General features: G+C 46.3%; 1 protein-coding gene across 1 annotated transcript in view; it reads left to right on the plus strand.

Moving 5' to 3' along the window:
* The first annotated feature begins 389 nt into the window (after nt 1-389).
* The window catches only part of LEPR (leptin receptor), a 46,232-nt gene continuing 29,237 nt past the window's right edge, over nt 390-17,384 (plus strand). The window contains exons 1-4 of the mRNA XM_068140840.1: nt 390-457; nt 8,062-8,120; nt 12,125-12,433; nt 13,344-13,461. Coding sequence (XP_067996941.1) covers nt 444-457; nt 8,062-8,120; nt 12,125-12,433; nt 13,344-13,461 — 500 coding nt within the window. The 5' untranslated portion in view covers nt 390-443. The remainder of the gene's footprint in view (nt 458-8,061; nt 8,121-12,124; nt 12,434-13,343; nt 13,462-17,384) is intronic.

Raw genomic sequence — 17,384 nt, forward strand, 5'->3', positions numbered from 1 at the left:
TTTTTAAAGGCTTAAACTTAATTTTCTTTAGCGATGTCGAATCTGTAAGACATTTAAGCACACAAGGGACAGCACCACCGCGTCCCTGCGCTGGGAGGGGGGTTCTGAGGCAGACCCGCGCTCTGACACGTTCCCCCCCTCCTCCCCCGCTCCGCTGCTGGCATCCCGTGGGTGAGGGCTCGGGGCCGGGCTCAGCCGCGGGGAGCCTCGGGCCGTGTGTGTAGGGCTGAACCAGCCTCTCCCGCCGCCGCCGCCGAGCAGTGAGGTAGGGCGGGCGGGGCGTTGGGACGAGGCGGGGCGGCGGCCAGCACCGTCCTGCAGCGGCGCGGGTAGCGCCGGGGCTGCTGAGGGGAGCGGGGCGCGGGAGCCCGCCTGCTGCCGCGGGTGGTGGCGCTGGGCGGTGGGCGAGACATGGCCCCGGCGGGGCGACTTCGGCGCCGGCAATGACACGAAGTAGGTCGGTGACTTCACTTTTCTTTTCCTGTCTTTATTTTTATTTTCTCGTCTTCTTTTCTTTTTCTTCTTCTTTCTTTAATTTGCGGATCTCCCCATGTGGGGCTGGAGGCTCTGCCCACCTCTTTGCCCAGCTCACTCCCGGTCTGCCCTGGGGGTGAAGCTTGAGCCCGGCGGGACGGCTCCTTCCTGAGGGGTGAGGGGAAGGGTGGGCAGGTTGAGGCTGCCGCATGGCCAAAACCAGCTGGATTTCACCCAAACACACGGTGAGCAAGGTGGGGGGGGGTGTGGGCTTTTGCCTCACAGATAGCTCAGGAAAGGACTTAATGAGTTTGGAGGTTGGCATTGTGCAACCAAATCCAACCTTGGGTTTTTGGAAGGTGGCATGGTGCACCCAAATGAGACCCTGGGTTTTTGGAAGGTGGCATGGTACACCCAAATGAGACCTTGGGCTTTTAGAGGTTGGCATGGTACACCCAAATGAGACCTTGGGCTTTTAGAGGTTGGCATGGTGCACCCAAATGAGACCTTGGGCTTTTTGGAGGATAGCATGGTGCACCCAAATGAGACCTTGGGCTTTTTGGAGGATAGCATGGTGCAGCCAAACCAGACCATGTTTTTTTTCTGAGGTTGGCATTGTGCACCCATATCTGGCTGTTGTTTTTTATTTTTGCCTTTGAGGCTTCATGTCTGAAGCATGAAGAAAGAACTAAGTCTGCATGGATGTGGGTTGTGAGTTGCTGATGCTTCAGAAGCCTTTAAAGTCCTTTCTGATAGAGGAGCTCTTTGGAAATTTATTGTGGATCAGTCTGGAGAAGAGAAGGCTCCAGAGAGACCTTATAGCAGCTTTCCAGTATGTAAAGGAGATCTACAGGAAGGATGGGGAGGGACTTTTTACAAGAGAATGTAGGACAAGGGGTGATGGCTTTAAACGGAAAGAGGGGAGATGTAGATTAGATATAAGGATGAAAGTCTTCATTGAGAGGGTGATGGTAACACTGGAACTGGTTGCCCAGAGAAGCTGTAGAGGCTCCAAGCCTGGAACTGTTCAAAGCCAGGTTGGATGGGGCTTTGAGCAACCTGGTCTAGTTGAAGATGTTCCTGCTCACTGCAGGGGGTTGGACAGATGATCTTGAAGGTCCTTTCCAACCTGGAGCAGATGATCTTTAAGGTCCCTTCTGGCCCAAGCCATTCTATGATTCTATGGGACATTTTGCTATTGAATTTCAGAAGAGAGGCTTTATCAGCAGCCTTGGAGCAGGTCCCTGTGTGCATGGATGAGGAGCTCTGCTGCTAGTTCTGTAATTTGTGGGGTGACATGTAACTTGGGTTACTTTGGTTAAAGCTTCAGTATCAGAAAGCAAAATTATTCAAAGCAAGTCATGTACATTGCTATCTTGTATATGCAGTTTGCTCTGAAACTCTTTATTAAGATCATTTACTTATATGTTTACTCTGCTCTTATGAGACCCCACTGTGTCCACTTCTGATGTCCCCATCATAAGAAGGACATAGAACTGTTGGAGTGAGTCCAGAGAAGGGCCACAAGAATGGTCTAAGGGCTGGAGCACCTCTGGTATGAGCATAGGCTGAGGGAGCTGTGGTTGTTCAGCCTAGAGAAGACTCCAGGAGGACCTTGTAGCTGCCTTCCACTACCTGAAGGGATCCTGCAGGAAGGCTGGAGAGGGACTTTTCAAAAGGGTGTCCAGTGATGGGACAATGGGGAATGGTTTGAGGCTTTGGGAGAGTAGGTTTAGACTGGATCTTAGGGAGAAGTTCTTCAGTACAAGGGTGGTGAGACGCTGCAATAGGCTGCTCAGAGTGGTTGTGGATTCCTCCTCCTTGGAGGTTTTCAAGGCCAGGTTGGATGAGGCCTGGGACAACCAAGTCTAGTGAAGAGGTGTCCCTGCCCATGGCGGGGAGGTTGGAATAGATGATCTCTAAGGTCCCTTCTAACCTGAGCCATTCTATGATTCTGAGCAAATGACATTAAAAAAAAAAAAAAAAAAGGCAAAAAAGAAGGAAAAAAAAAAAGCAAAAGCCATGAAATTCCATGCCCAGGAAGTCTGACCAAGAATCACAGAATGCTTTGGGTTTGAAGGAACCTTACAGATCATCTAGTTCCAACCCCCCTGCCATGGGCAGGGACACCCCCCTCTAGCCCATGTTGCTTAAAGCCTCATCCAACCTGGTTTTCAACACTTGCAGGGACGAGGAACCCACAACTTCTCTGGGCAAACCATTGCACTGGTCTTGCCAAAACCACCAGGACTGGAAAGCCCTTGGCAGTCTTGGAGAGCTGCCCAGAAGCTGCTGTGTGTAGGCATTATTGCTAAATATTTTTATGTGTTCGAGAGATCTTTTAAATATTTAAATCCAGCTGTAGCAGAGGGTCAGTTTGTGTGCTTGCAGGATTATGTTCCTGCTTCCTATTAACTAGCAGCTGTTGTTGTGGGAATAAGCAAAAAAAAAAAGGGCCTCCAGCCCCTGTCTGTGTGTGTGTGGTACCTGACTTGGGGAAAAAAAGAGGACACCCTGGCAGCTGAGACTCCATAAATGTCTTTAAGCTTTGAAATTTCTTGTTGAAAACCACTAATAAGTAAGGCTCTGATCTTGTGGTTTGCTCATCTGAGTCCCTTTGTCCTTGCAAAAGTTGGTGAGAGTTTTACAGCTGAGTTTAGTGGTGTCAGGGTTCTGCTGCTCTGCTGGGTCGTGGCGGCTTGGCTCTCTTAGTCACCAGTGCCACCCTCTGTTCACTGATGTTCAGGTAGCCCTGCCTCATACTGCAGCCTTTTTCACATCAACGCCTGTTTTTTGTGGTTCAGAAAAGAGACATGCAGACATGTCAAGACAAGAAGCTGGGGGACAAAGGCGGCTCCAGTAGGGAAAGGAAAACTTCCAGTGTGGGTTTTGTGTCCCACACAAAATGTGGGTATATGTGGGTCCCCAGTTGTACTTGTTTCAGATTGTGCTGAAACTGTTTCCCATGCGGATGTGTCAATGGTTGTACAACGTATGAGGAGCAGTTGAGGGAACTGGTGTTATTTAGTCTGAGAAAGAGGCTGAGGGAAGACCTCATTGCTCTCTAGAAGCATCTGAAGGGAGGTTGGGGCGAGGCAGAGGTTGGTCTTTTCCCCCTAGTATCAGGTGATAGAACAAGAGGAAATGACCTGAAATTGTGCCAGGGGAGGCTTAGGTTCGACATTAGGAAAAAATTCTTACAGGAGTGGTCAGGCATTGGAACAGGCTGCCCAGGGAGGTGGTGGAGTCACCATGCCTGGATGTGTTCAAGAAATGTGTGGACATGGCACTTTGGAACAGGGTTTAATGGCCATGGTGGTGTTGGGTTGACAATTGGATTCAATCTTAGAGGTTGTTGCCAACCAAAACAGTTCTGTGATTCTTTGACTTCTCAGCCAGCCTCTAATAACCAGGATCTTAGTTTCATTGTTGTCCTGATGGCTAGCTATGTTTTGGGTTTATTGAATCAGGCAGGGACTTACCTTTTTGTACTGGGGTCAGCATGGAGAGGACCATATTATTTACATGTGAAACTGGAAACTTCCTTGTCCAGAGCAGCAGCAAAGCTGGTGGTTTCACAGTGCTGTATCTTAAGGTAGATGTGTTAAAATGAGCTCTGATTCCTTCCATGACTTCCCCAGCCTTGCAGAAACCATTTTTTCCTTGCTGTATTAACTTTCTCTGGGACTGAGCTCCAGTTACAAGTTTTAATCATTCTCCTGTTTTTAACTACCCACTCTTGTGAAACTTAGATAATTTCTTACAATGAAGTTAGAAATTCTGGTAAGCTCAATATTCATTCTAGAAAAGATCCTGGGTGGTCCTGTCTGGCCTAACAGTGCAATCATCTTGTCATGGGACTTATCTGTAGCTATCTCTCTTTACCCAATTCCTGTGTAACGTTTACACAAGAGATACTGGACTTTGGACAGGAAAGGAGCTACTGCTGGTGGCACGCTTCTGACTTGCTGTTTGATCATGTACAGCACTAATTTTTGCTCACAGATCTTGTTGCAACCAGGATTGGGAAGTAACACTTGGATTGATGCAGTGGAAGTGGTGTCATACAAATAGAAAATCACAGACTGGTTTGGGTTGGAAGGGACTTGAAAGATCATGTAGTTCCAACTCCCCTACCATGGGCAGGGAGACCAGGTCTTGTCCAAGCTGGTTTTGAATGCTTCCAGGCTTGGAGTCTCCACAGCCTGTTCAGTGCCTCACCACCTTCACGGAGAAGAATTTCTTCCTAATGTCCAATCTAAATCTAGCTCCTTCCGGTTTGGAGCCATCACCCCTGTAGAAGTAGAAGTAGTAGCAGGAGACTGTCTCAAGATGTTCTGAGCTGTGTTTGTTCTTTCTGCTCCAAGTATTGTTAATTATGGTTAAATCAGTGCTGATATCAGAATCTCTTTGATTGCTTTAACTGGTCAATTTCATGGCAGCAGGGAATGAAAATGCTTTACCTTCAGTAGACTACATAAGTTGACTTCCCTTCTTGAGGTGTTTGTGGTTCTGGGGAGCTGTGGTTGGTTTCTTTTCAGGGTGCAGCAGGTATTGCATAGGTGAAACTAACACAGCAGCTGCTGTCAATGCAATTAATTGTTTGCCCTCTTCCTTCCAGGAACAAATGAGAGCTGATGTTTCATATTCTGCTTTGAAATGGCACAATGTGCATTTACCAAAACAGTGATCATTTGCCTTAGACATCTAGGGATAAGATACCTGGGAGACAGCTTTTGCTTCTTGCAGTGCAACAGGAGAGATTCAGACTGGATAGAAGGAAGAATTTTTATACAGTGAGGCTGGTGAGACCCTGGCCCGGGTTGCCTTGAGAGGTGGTAGACGTCCCATCCCTGGAACAGGTTGTTTGGGGCTCTGACCAACCTGATCTAGTTGCAGATGTCCCTGCTGACTGCAGGGTGGGTGGACTAGATGACCTCTGACCAAACCATTCTATGATGGGAGAACAAGTGATGGACCATAACTTTATGGATTATTTTGACCTCTTGAGGGTGTTATTTTTTTAAACTTGCTTTGAATGTGAGAGCTTTAAAGCACTTGCAACAACATCCAATTATACCATTGATAACTTGATGAGCTTTTGAAATATGTCTGATTTTCTTGTACAATATAAAGTCACCTCTGCATTTTCTTACTGAGAAGTGGTTGAGCTATGAACAGCAAATTTTGCACCTGTGAAAGAGGAACATGGGCTGGTTTTCATTAAACCATACCTTTAACAGAATAATGGAATTGTTTGGGCTGGAAAAGCCTTCTAAGATCATCAAGTCCAACCATCAACCCAACACCACTATGGCCATTGAACCACCATGTCCACACATTTCTTGAACACCTTCAGGGACAGAAACTCTACCATCTCTATGGGTAACCTTCTGACTCCCTTCCACAGCATGGGACTGGGTGATTCAGAACCCCCAATACTGGTCACTCCTTCTAAACCCCATTTTTCCACCATCTGCTCTTCCACCAGGAGAGCCAGGGAGGGGCCATACTCCAGCCAAGACACTGTTACCATCAGGCTCATAAATAATTGGAAACATCCAACAGCTGCTATTCCATTTTCAAAGCATTTGCTACGCAAGAAACTCATTTATGATCAGAAGGTGGTTCAAGCTCCTGACTCTTTCTGCAGAAGGCCTTTCTGCACGAGGGAGAAGTGGTGACACTTCCACCAACTCCACTGCTGCCTACGGGTAGCAACTGGAGGAATTACCAAAGGGTACTAAAGTGCCCCCAAGGAAGTCACTGAGCAGGTCCCTGATGTATGAGGGATGTGTACCACCCTTAGCAGGACTTTCCTCTTCTCAGAAAAAGAAGAAATGTGCAAGACTGGGTCCATCTGGGGCATGTTTAACCTGGCTTCATTTGGGTGATGGGATGATGGATGAATAGCATGCACTTACATCAGGTAAATTAGTTTAAAAGGGTTTTTTTTCCTTTCAGAAACTTAGGACAAAACTAGATCATGGGCTTTTGGAAATAATCCTTGCCTGGATCTTTGTGAAATGACTTAATGGGGGGTTGCAGCTAGATAATTCTTGTGGCCTTCACAGCTCACCTATTAGGCAACAGACTAATGGAAGAGGTACAGGTGAGGCTGGCATCCTAACAGCTGTGCTGAGAGCCACATTTTCCTCTCAAGTAGGGGTTGTGAAGCACTGCCTTTGAAATTTGGAGCTTTCCTCTTTAATTGCTCAAAGTGTAGCTTAAACAGAGTGTGATTCTAACATGGGTGAATGGGGAGAAAAGTGGATGGGTCTGATTCATCTCACAGAGCAAAATGGAGATGGTCTGTGCTGAAGAAATGGCTTGGCTCCAGCTCAGTTTGAGATGGTTTTCCTTGTGAGAGAGCTTGCATGGAGACAAGGATACTGAAATATTGTCACTTGACTGGTCGTTATCTTTAAGGTCCCTTCCAACCCAGACCATTCTATGATTCTGTGGTTCAATTTGATGCTGCTTCAGGCAGGCAGCTTTGAATCACCTCTGCTTAAAGCCATGGTCAAGGCTTAAATCATGTCAGGGTCACTGGATGGTCATCTGGAAGGCTGGTGAGGGCAAAAGGGAGAGCAGGCATAGCTGTAAGCAGAGGGTGGATTGCCTTATTGTAACCCAATTTACTGGTTTTATTAGCAGTCACCAGTTCCTCACTGGGGCTGACCCTCCAGCCTGAGGGGGCTGCCCTGGGATGTGTTCAGTGTGCAATGTCAAGAGTAGTAAAACCCAGGAAGGAATCAACCTTTTTCTCTCCTTCTGGTCCTCCATGTCCACACACACCTTCCTTCCAGGCTGCAGAGCCAACTGCTGCATAGCCAGGATGGAGACTGTCCCACCACAGTAATCTGCACAGGTTGAAAATTATAGAATCATTAAGGTTGGAAAAGACCTCTAAGATCATCAAGTCCAACCTTCTACACAACACAACCATCACAAAGTACCTGAAATGAAGGAACAGTATTGCAATATTATGGTGAAGTTTAGTAAGGTCTTTACTGTTGGAATGGGTGCTGAGTGCTTTTGTTGCATGTTGAAAATTGCCCATCTCTTGGGCTTTTTGGTTGGATTTGTAGTGCCTTGCACATGACCAAACCCAGAAGGTGAATACTGATCAACAAAAGCCTGGAGAAATGAGATACTATCAGAGAATCACCAAATCCCAAGCATGATGAGGGTTGGAAGGGACCTCTGGAGATCACCCAGTCCAACCCCCCTGCTAAAGCGGGGGCACCCACAGCAGCTTGCCCAGCATCACAATGGCCAACTGGGTTTGGAATCTCTCCAGACAAGAAGACTCCACAACCTCTCTGGGCAGCCTGCTCCAGGGCTCCAGCACCCTCACAGCAAAGAAGCTCCTTCTGAAGTTTACTGTACAGCTCTGCTGATGAAGGAAGAGCTGGATTGATATTTCATTGCTATTCTAAGCAATGCTTTCTTTCTCAAATGACCTTCTGGTTTTGTTCACAAAGATGTGGATATCAAACCAACTGAAGTGCACCAAAATGAAACCCTGATGAAATCACAGACTGAACCTGCTCATCTCTCAGTAATCTTCTTTGCATTTTTCAGATCACCTCTACAAACCAAGATGTGTGGGCAAATCATTCTGACCATGTTTGTGCTCTTGGGTAAGTTACTACAGACATAAGTTTGTTGGGAATGATGCTGAATGAAAGGTCATCACCATTTCTGCTTTGCAGTGGTGTTTCAAGCCATGCTACTGGATTAGCATCTCAGCACAACATTCATCTAGAACAAAGAACCTGATGCTGACATGAAAGGGTGACACTCTCAGAGTTGTGCCTGTGTGTTTGGTCTGGTTCTGCTGGGACTTAATCCCAGACCAGCCATGGGCTGCAGGACATTAGCAGGTTGGAGCCAGCCAGGACAGGTGACTTGAGTTGGCTTCAGGTGTATCTCAGACCATCAGCATCACTCTTGATATAAAGGTGGAGATTTGCTGAGGAGAAGTTCTTGCTCAATCTGGGACTCCTTGCTCTGGCTCATCTCGCTCCTCTTCCCCCTCCTACTCTTGAGGACTGCCTTCCTGGATGTTGTGACTGCTGCATTTTTGCTAGACTGACTATAATTTTGTATCTCTTGTGTTGACTTTGGTAGTAATTTGTCTGTTTCACAAAATCCATTTTCATTCCTTGAATGCTGCATACAGTTCTGGTGTCCCCATCATAAGAAGGACTTAGAACTGTTGGAGTGAGTCCAGAGAAGGGCCACAAGGATGGTCAAAGGGCTGGCTCACCTCTGGTATGAGCATAGGCTGAGGGAGCTGGGGTTTTTCAGCCTGGAGAAGAGAAGACTCCTGGGGGACCTTATAGCTGCCTTCCACTACCTGAAGGGAGCCTACAGGAAGGCTGGAGAGGGAGGGAGGGTGTCCAGTGACAGAACAAGGGGGAATGGTTTGAGGCTGCGGGAGAGTAGGTTTAGACTGGATCTTAGGAAGAATTTCTTCAGTACAGGGGTGTTGGGACTCTGAAACAGGTTACCCAGGGAGGTTGTGGATGCTCCCTCCCTAGGCCAGCTTGGATGAGTCCTTGAGCAAACTAGTCTAGTTGAGAGACATTTCTGCCCATGGTGGAGAGGTTGGAGCAGATGTCCCTTCCAACCTGAGCCATTCTATGATTTCATCCTGTGGGTCTTGTCTCCTTTTCCCAATTCCCCTTTCTCTTCTGGGAAGGGTGGGTGATGTAGCTGCTATATTTGAGCCCCAGCTATAGGCTAAATGTAGACAGTTGATTTGGCCCCTGACATCTCTCTGGGATCTGATTTAAATATCTTGCCTTAGAGTTATAGACCTTGAATTTGAGAGTTGAGCTGAAGTTTGAATGGGTTTGGATAAACTCTAAAAAGCATTCCTTGTACTGGTGATGTGGATAGGGTGGCCATTGGGTACAATCCTCTGGTATTTAATTCTTGACTTGCTTTCGAAGCTGTGGGTGGCTTTACCACTCTGGATTATTGGATTTGTGCAGTTTATCACTTCTGGGTGTGGGCTTAGAGGTGCCACTCAGCTGTGGTCTTTGCCATTAGGTTATGGAATTATAAATTCTTTAATTACATGGATTTCTGATAACTATGAAATGATAGTAGGTGAAGAGACTTTGCTATATCCTTGGGTGCTTCCACCAATTTGCTCATATTGTCAGGTCTTGTCTTGCTTTTTTTTACTCTAATATGCAAATGGTGAACCCCCTTGGCTTACCATAAAGACACCAAGGTTGATTTCTCAATGAACAAGTGATGGGACAAGAGGAAATGGCCTCAAGTTGTGCCAGAGGAGGGTTAGGTTGGACACAAAGTACAATTTTTTTTTCCTGCAAAAGGATTGTCAAGGCTACTCAGGGCAGTGGCAGAGTCCCCATGCCTGGAGGGGCTTCAGAGTTGTGGAGATGTGTTGCTGAAGGACATGGTTTAGTGGTGACCTGGTAGTGCTGGGTTAAAGGTTGGACTCAATGATCTTAAAGGTCTTTTTGAACCAAAACAATTCCTGTGATTCTGTGGTGGGATATGTGAAGGGATAGGCATTATTGGGAAGTGGTAGGAATCTCTTCCCACGCCCTAGCTGACTCTGTAATTTGAGCAGTATGTTATTTATCTGCTCTGCTTCATAGGCAATCATGTCACCTACTCATTGTCCTTTTTAAATCATGAATTATGGACTAAAAGCCCATTGAGTCAACTGAATCCTCTGCATGCAGCCAGGAGGCTCTAATGAAGCTGATATTTACAGAAGCACAAACTCTGGGAAATGAGCAGGGAGGAAAGAGCAGAACCCATCAGGGGTCTGGCAACACAAAATCTGCATCAAGAGAAAATGAAGCCCTCATACACACTGTGTAATGACACTGTCTGCTCCTAAGGTAGCCTGGTCTAGTTGCAGATGTCCCTGCTCGCTGCAGGAAGGCTGCATTGGATGACCTTTAAAGGTCCATTCCAACCTAAACCATGCAGTGATTCTATGCCATTCTTCCCCAAAGTCACTAGACTTGTTTTCTTAAGCTCTTGTAATGGGTCAAGACCCAGAGTGTTGGGGAAGCATCTCTTTGAGGTAAACCAGCTTATATTAATTAAAAATAAAATGAACCCTAAACCTAAGTTCAGACACTCTACAGATATTGTTGTAATACAGATGTTCTATTCACCCTGAGCAAAGCTTCCAGGACAAGATGTAAGCAGGCGAAGATGTTTGTTACGTTATATAGCAAAGTTATACAGTCTATCAGAAGGCACAGGTGTCACATCTGAATGGCTTATTTTCTACTGGCATGCATGTATTTAAGGCATGCAGTAGGTCAAAATAAGAAAACAATATTTTAACACATCCAACCAAATTGTGCCTAGTTTCTCTCTTTCAGTTTCAAGATGTTCACATTCTTTTCTGAGTCACAGACTAAACATAGCCTTCTCTAATTCGAACAAAGGCAAATCTTCCCCATAGCCTTCCAAAGCTATCCGAAAACAGCCTTCTCCTACAAGGCAATCCAGGTTCATATAACACAGCTCCATTGCTGTAGAAAAAACCAGTCCTGTTGTTTTGGGATTTGGGCCCCTTACTACAAGAAAGACATTGAGAGGCTGGGGTGTGTCCAGAGAAGGTCAAAGAAGCTGGTGAAGGGTCTGGAGAACACGTCTGGTGGGGAGCAGCTGAGGCAACTGGGGTTGTTCACCCTGGAGAAATGGAGGCTGAGGGGGGACCTCATTGCTCTCTAAAACTCCCTACAAGGATGTTGGAATGAGGTGGGGGTTGGTCTCTTTTCACTAGTGTCAGGTGACAGAACAAGAGGAAATGACCTGAAATTGTGCCAGGGGATGTTTGGGTTGGAGATTAGGAAAAATGTCTCTCCTGAAAGAGTGCTCAGGCATTGGAATAGTCTGCCCAGGGAGGTGGTAGAGGTATAGAAGAAATGTGTGGACATGGCACTTCGGGACATGGTTTAATGGCCATGGTGGTATTGGGTCAATGGTTGAACTCAATGATCTTAGAGGTCTTTTCCAATCCAAACAATTCTATGATCCCATGTCTCACTGTAACAAACACCAGAAAATAGTATTACAAGAATATGTGGCTGGGTGTGACTGTGTCACTTCAGGGCACTCTCTGGGAAATGAGATGTAGGAATGTCCTGGTTTGAGCTAGAACAGAACTAATTCTGCTCAGAGTTCTGGCTGCTGACCTCAGTTACTGCTCAGTGAGGCACTTTCTGCAGTTCAGGGCAGGTTTGCACAGCCAGGGGCTGCTGCTAGCAGTGAGAATGTGATGGGGAGAGACACTGCCAAGGGCTGGGCTGCAGAAAGGCTCTGCCTTGGACTTGCTCCTGGCCATGCCAAGGGCACTGCCACTGCTTGTGCCGCACACTGGGGTGCAGGAAGGCAAGGATGTCCTTCCACCCCACGGGTCAGGCACCCTCTGTGCCCACTACAGCATCTGTCACTTGTGACACCCATTCAGAGGGGATGTTTGTATTTATTTTGTCTGCAGCTGAGAGAACAGCCCCTGGAAGCAGCCTGATTTTCTGCCATGAATGTGTTTCCGCATAACATCAACCACTCCTTTTCACTGTCAAGTCAGATGAACTTTTTCTTTCTGTCTCAAATCAATTTGCCTTTATATTTGCAGACTTCCTTCCAGTGGCAGTTGCCCATTGTATGATCCATCAGATTCCCTCCTGGGACTTCACATTGCCCTTTATGCTGCTGAATGAGACATTTCTGAGTCCTTTCTCTGCTGGAGTTGTCCAGAGCTGGTCTGGTTTGAGGAGAGAGCATGGAACATCCACAACTAAGCTTCCCTTGCTAATGAATGAAGAAAGGTTTCTGTGTTGCCTTTGGAGTGACAGCAACATCGATTGTTCTTTGTACAGAGCAAGCATGCAGGCAAGGAGGTTTATCCCTTCTGAAATAAGTGTCTCTGCTTCTCAGGAAATGGGTAAGTTTTCCATTTGAAGATGTAATTAGTTACTACTTCTTCCAAGAGTGGTTGGGGGCTGTTGTTATTTGGGAGGACAGGGGCTGGATTGCATTAATTATTATTTTATGCAGAGCAGACAACATCACAGGGTGAAATCCTTCCTAAAAAGTCTGTAGTGTAAGATGAAGGAATTTGTATAGCACAGTTTCAAAGAGGGGAGTTAAAAAATGTTGGCTGGCTAAATAAAATATGTAGTACTGCAGATGAGGAGGTAAGGCCAGAGCTTCAAAGGGGTTTAGGCACTATGAGAAATATTTGAAATATTTTGCTGGATATGGGCTTTACACTCTTTCAGGAGAGCGGAAGATGGAGAGCAAATGCCATCTTTTTTGCCTTAGTAAGGATCTGTACGTGGTTTAGGTTGAATTCTTTTTTCCTAGCCTGTTTTTCTCCTGTAAATCACAGTCTCTGGCCTGTTGGCCAACTAGTATCAGTGGCAAGAATCTCTTTGACCTCAGAAGAGGAGACTTTCATTTTACAAGAGCAGTCCCATGGAACAAATCTCTTAAAGGTTGCCACACTCAGTTTGCTGTGTTGTGTCTGCAGTACAGCTGCCTGTGTGTCCACAAAGTGTACCCAGTACAGCCACATCGAGGCTGTACCAGTTAACAGCAGCAAAACCTTCAGCCAGCAGCTTGATTTCCTTCTTCCCCTAGTGGCCTTGTCCACAAAACCAGGCAAAATGTATTCCTTCTCTTAATAACAGCTGCCCATTTCGGCAAGGATTACTCAGAAGCATCTGCACACTTGTGGTCCAGGCTCACCTTCATGAATATCTGCTGCTTGTCCTCTCTCTGTGAGTCAGTTCTGTCCTGGTTTTGTTGGTTTTAACACAGCTCACAATGTTTAATCCTTTCCTTTTGTTCAGATTCCAGCTGGAACGTGGAGTGTTGGATTACAGGCAAGCTGGACCTCTTAGTTTGTAGCCTGTGGGTTTTGAAGTCGTACTTGAGAGCTGACTTGAAGGTTAATCTTTTCTATGCTGTGTAAGTACAGACTGTTAAATTTGGCACTGGTAGTGTTAGAAGTCTGAAAGCATCTTCTGAAACATCAACATTGGCCTCTCAAGTTTGTAGCACAGTGGCAGTGTTGGCTTTGCAAGCAGATGACATTTTATGCAGCTTTTTCTTATCTTAGTCAGCACCCTCACAGCAAAGAAGTTTCTTCTCATGTTCAGATGGAAGCTCCTGGATTCCAGTTTGAGTCCCAGCTGGGGTGAAGAAGTTCATTGTATTATGAAGGGAATTCAGTGTCACAATGCATGCATTGGCAGCAGGTGGAGGGAGGGGATTCTACCCCTCTGCTTCCCTCTGCTGAGACCCCACCTGCAGTTCTGGGGCCAGCTCTGGAGCCCTCAGACAGCAGAGGCATGGACCTATTGTAGTGGAAGAGGCCACAGCAATGATGGGAAGGTTGGAAGCCCTCTGCTGTGAGGCCAGGCTGAGAGAGTTGGGCTTGTTCAGTCTGGAGAAGAGAAGGTTCCAGGGAGACCTTCTGGTGGCCTTTCAGTGCTTCAAGGGGCCCATCAGAAGTCTGGGGACAGACCTTTGAGCAGGGCCTGTTGTGACAGGATAAGGGGGGATGGTTTGAAACTAGAAGGAGATTCAGACTGGAGAGAAGGAAGAAATGTTTGACCCTGAGGGTGTTGAGAGCCTGTCCCAGGCTGCCCAGAGAGGTGGTAGAAGCCCCATCCCTGGAATCATTGCAGGTCAGGCTGTTTGAGGACCTGAGCAACCTGCTCTAATTGCAGATGTCCCTGCTGCCTGCAGGGGGCTTGGATTAGATGAGGTCCCTTCCAATCCAAACTGGTTGTATTTGTGACAGCAGGCCCTACAGCCTCCCCCGAGTGCTGGTGGCATTTCTGGATTCAGTTACTTTCTGGTGCAAAGGCCAAGTGCAGTCCCTGACATTGGAGGACTTGTTTCACTGCCTCACTTCATATTAATATGTCTCTTTTTGGGTCCCTATGTTCCAGAAGAGCTAGCAAAGCCCTTCAGATTTTTGGTGAGGTGACAGCTTTCCCTGCTGGCTTGCTGATACCTTAACATTCTATTTGCATGAGCCAAAATGCCTTGACAACATTCCCAGTTTTAAAAATATGCATTCCTGGCATGTGTTACTCCTTGGGAGCCTGGGGATGAAGCCAGAGTTCTCACAGATAGGACAGGCAAGGTACAAAAATAATGACCTAGAAGAATCTACACCAAAAAGGCTTGGGTGCTCAACAGCTTTTGCTATTTTTCTCAGTGTTGAAGAAGTGTCCTCTTACTTTACATGTCCACACTTTGCCTGCTTGTAAATGATATCAAGTGACTTTGAGTAGAAAGTGATTTGTTCTCACCAAACCAGTGTTATGGTTATGCTACAAAATGGTTTGTTTCAAACCAGTTCTGTGCCAGTATTCAGTAAGAGGCTCAAACAAAGGTTGTGATGGGGGTTTTGTTTTCTCTAGCAGCATGTCCTTGGGAGGAGACACCTGGCATTCTGTGATTGCTTGTGACTCTAGGAGTGCTATAAACCCTATGAAAGGATGGATGGATTGTTTATTGTGTGTGATTCTAGGAATGCTGTAAACCCTATGGAAGAATTGATTATCCATCCATCCATCCCTCCCTCCCTCCATCTAATCTTTGTTCCCAGTACTTAAAGGGGCCTACAAGAGAGCTGGGGAGGGACTTTTTACGAAGACATGTAGTGCTAGGATGAGGGAGAATGGATTGAAGCTGGAAGAGGGGAGATTTAGACTGGAGGTGAGGAAGAAATTCTTTAGTGAGGCTGGTGAGACACTGGAACAGGTTGCCCAGGGAGGTTGTGGATGCCCCTCCCTAGAAGTGTTCAGGGCCAGGCTGGACAGGGCCTTGAGCGACCTGGTCCAGTGGAAGGTGTCCCTGCCCATGGCAGAGGGGTTGGAACTAGATGATCTTTCAGGTGCATTCCAAACCAAACCATTCTGTGATGGTTAATTACATGAACTGGAATCGCTTAGCCTGAAGAATCCATTTGTGGTGACATAGTTGAATGCTCCCAGTGTGATTGTGAGCACTGATGATAATTTGCCCTTCCAGCTGATGGTGAGGAATGGGATGTGCTCCTATTTCTGTCCTAGGTTCCTGTGTTTTTAAGGATAAATCATGCAATTTGCCTCAGTTGAGTGCATCAGTTACACGTGGAGCTGCCTTCAGCCTTCAGCTGGAAACCCTTGTGTTAGAGACTTATCCTCTCATGAATTTGGCAACCATTAGATGTTCTGCAGTCTAACAGGGCGGCTTGTTCAGGAAAGTGTTGAGAGATGATTATTGACAGTCCTTAGAACCCCAGACAGATTTGCTCTGTCTGCTCCTAGCAGAGGTACCACTGCAACAACACTATATAGAGAGATTGAAAGCAAAATTGCAATGGTGACCTTATTTGTGAGAGAATCATAGAATGATTTGGAATGGAAGAGGCCTTAGAGATCATTGAGTTCAAATATTATCCCAGCACTGCCAGGTCACCACTAAAATCACATCCGTCAGCACCATATCTCCATGGCTTTTCAATTCCTCTAAGGATAGAGACTCCACCACTGCCCTGGGCAGCCTGGTCTAGGCCTTTACAACCCTTTTGGGGAAGAAATTGTTCCTCATGTCCAACCTAAACCTCCTCTACTACAACTTGAAGACATTTCCTCTTGTTGTAGAATCATAGAACTATTGAGGTTGAAAGAGACCTTTTAGATCAAGTCCAACTGCTTGCCAAGAGCTCACAATCTCACCACTGCTGCTAAGCCACAGCCACTAAACCATGTCCCTCAGCACCACATGATGAGTCTTTTAAATACCTCCAGGAATGGTGACTCTAACACCTCCCTGGGCAGCCTGTTCCACTGCCTGAAAACATTTACTGTGAAGCAATTTTTCCTAATATCCAACCTAAACCTCTCCTGACACAAGTTGAGTCCTATCACTTGTTTCTTGGGAGAAGAGACCAACCCCCACCTGGCTCCAGCCTCCTTTCAGGGAGTAGTAGAGAGCTAGAAGGTTCCATCCACACAACACAGCATGTTGTTTGTTTTTTCCCCCCTGTACACAGGTGGTTACCTGGGTGCAACTAAGCTCAGTTTGATGGTTAGAAATTGAGATAATTATTAGGAATGATAGGAGAAAGATGTGTGGTAGTAACTGCTTTCCAGAGAGACCAGACTGAAGACAAGAGTTTGATGCAAAGCCCACATTTGTATGGACTAATTGTGGGGTTTTTGAGACTAACACAATCTGTGAGCAACACTAGAAAGCAGGGAAACTTAAAAGAGAATTCTGTGAAGTCTTTGAAAGCAAATTCAGGAGAAAACAATGGAACCACAACTATACAAACAGAACTGTTCCAAGTACTTTGAAAGCTGTATGTCTGCCAGATACCATCAGCAGAAAGTTCCATAATTCTCCTGTCCTAAAGAAGTCTGTGAGTCCTGGTAAAAATTACTTCAGGAATGTCAGTCTTGACTGACTGCAGCACTACATCTGGATAGGAACCCACAGGGCTCTTGGGGTCACAGCTGCAGAGTGCAGATGCTGTGAGGTCACAGTGTTATTGAAAATACTCAAATAGTATCCTAGAAGTAAGATGCATGCATGATGTGTGTGTTGATCAGAGAATGATGAGAGGAGTGGGGCCCTGATTAAAGGAGATCAATGTCTGTGCATTGTGTGTGCCCTTCAGTCCCAGTCGGGGTGATTTGCCTGAGCTCATCCCCAGAATCCATCAGCACTTTGTTCACTTCCAGCTTCTCTTCAGGTTTTGACCTTTTGTTTTGTAAGTAGGGCAGGTTGTAATACCAGCATCAGTGAATTATGCCCATTTCCCATGTGTTCTACAGCTGATTAAATGTACCAGGTTTAACACAAGGAAAGAGATGCTGAGAAGCCTGGAG

This window comes from Melanerpes formicivorus, unplaced genomic scaffold (assembly GCF_026170545.1).
Source record: "Melanerpes formicivorus ecotype bairdi unplaced genomic scaffold, bMelFor1.0.p_v2 SCAF_7, whole genome shotgun sequence".
In the NCBI taxonomy this organism is placed as follows: domain Eukaryota; kingdom Metazoa; phylum Chordata; class Aves; order Piciformes; family Picidae; genus Melanerpes; species Melanerpes formicivorus.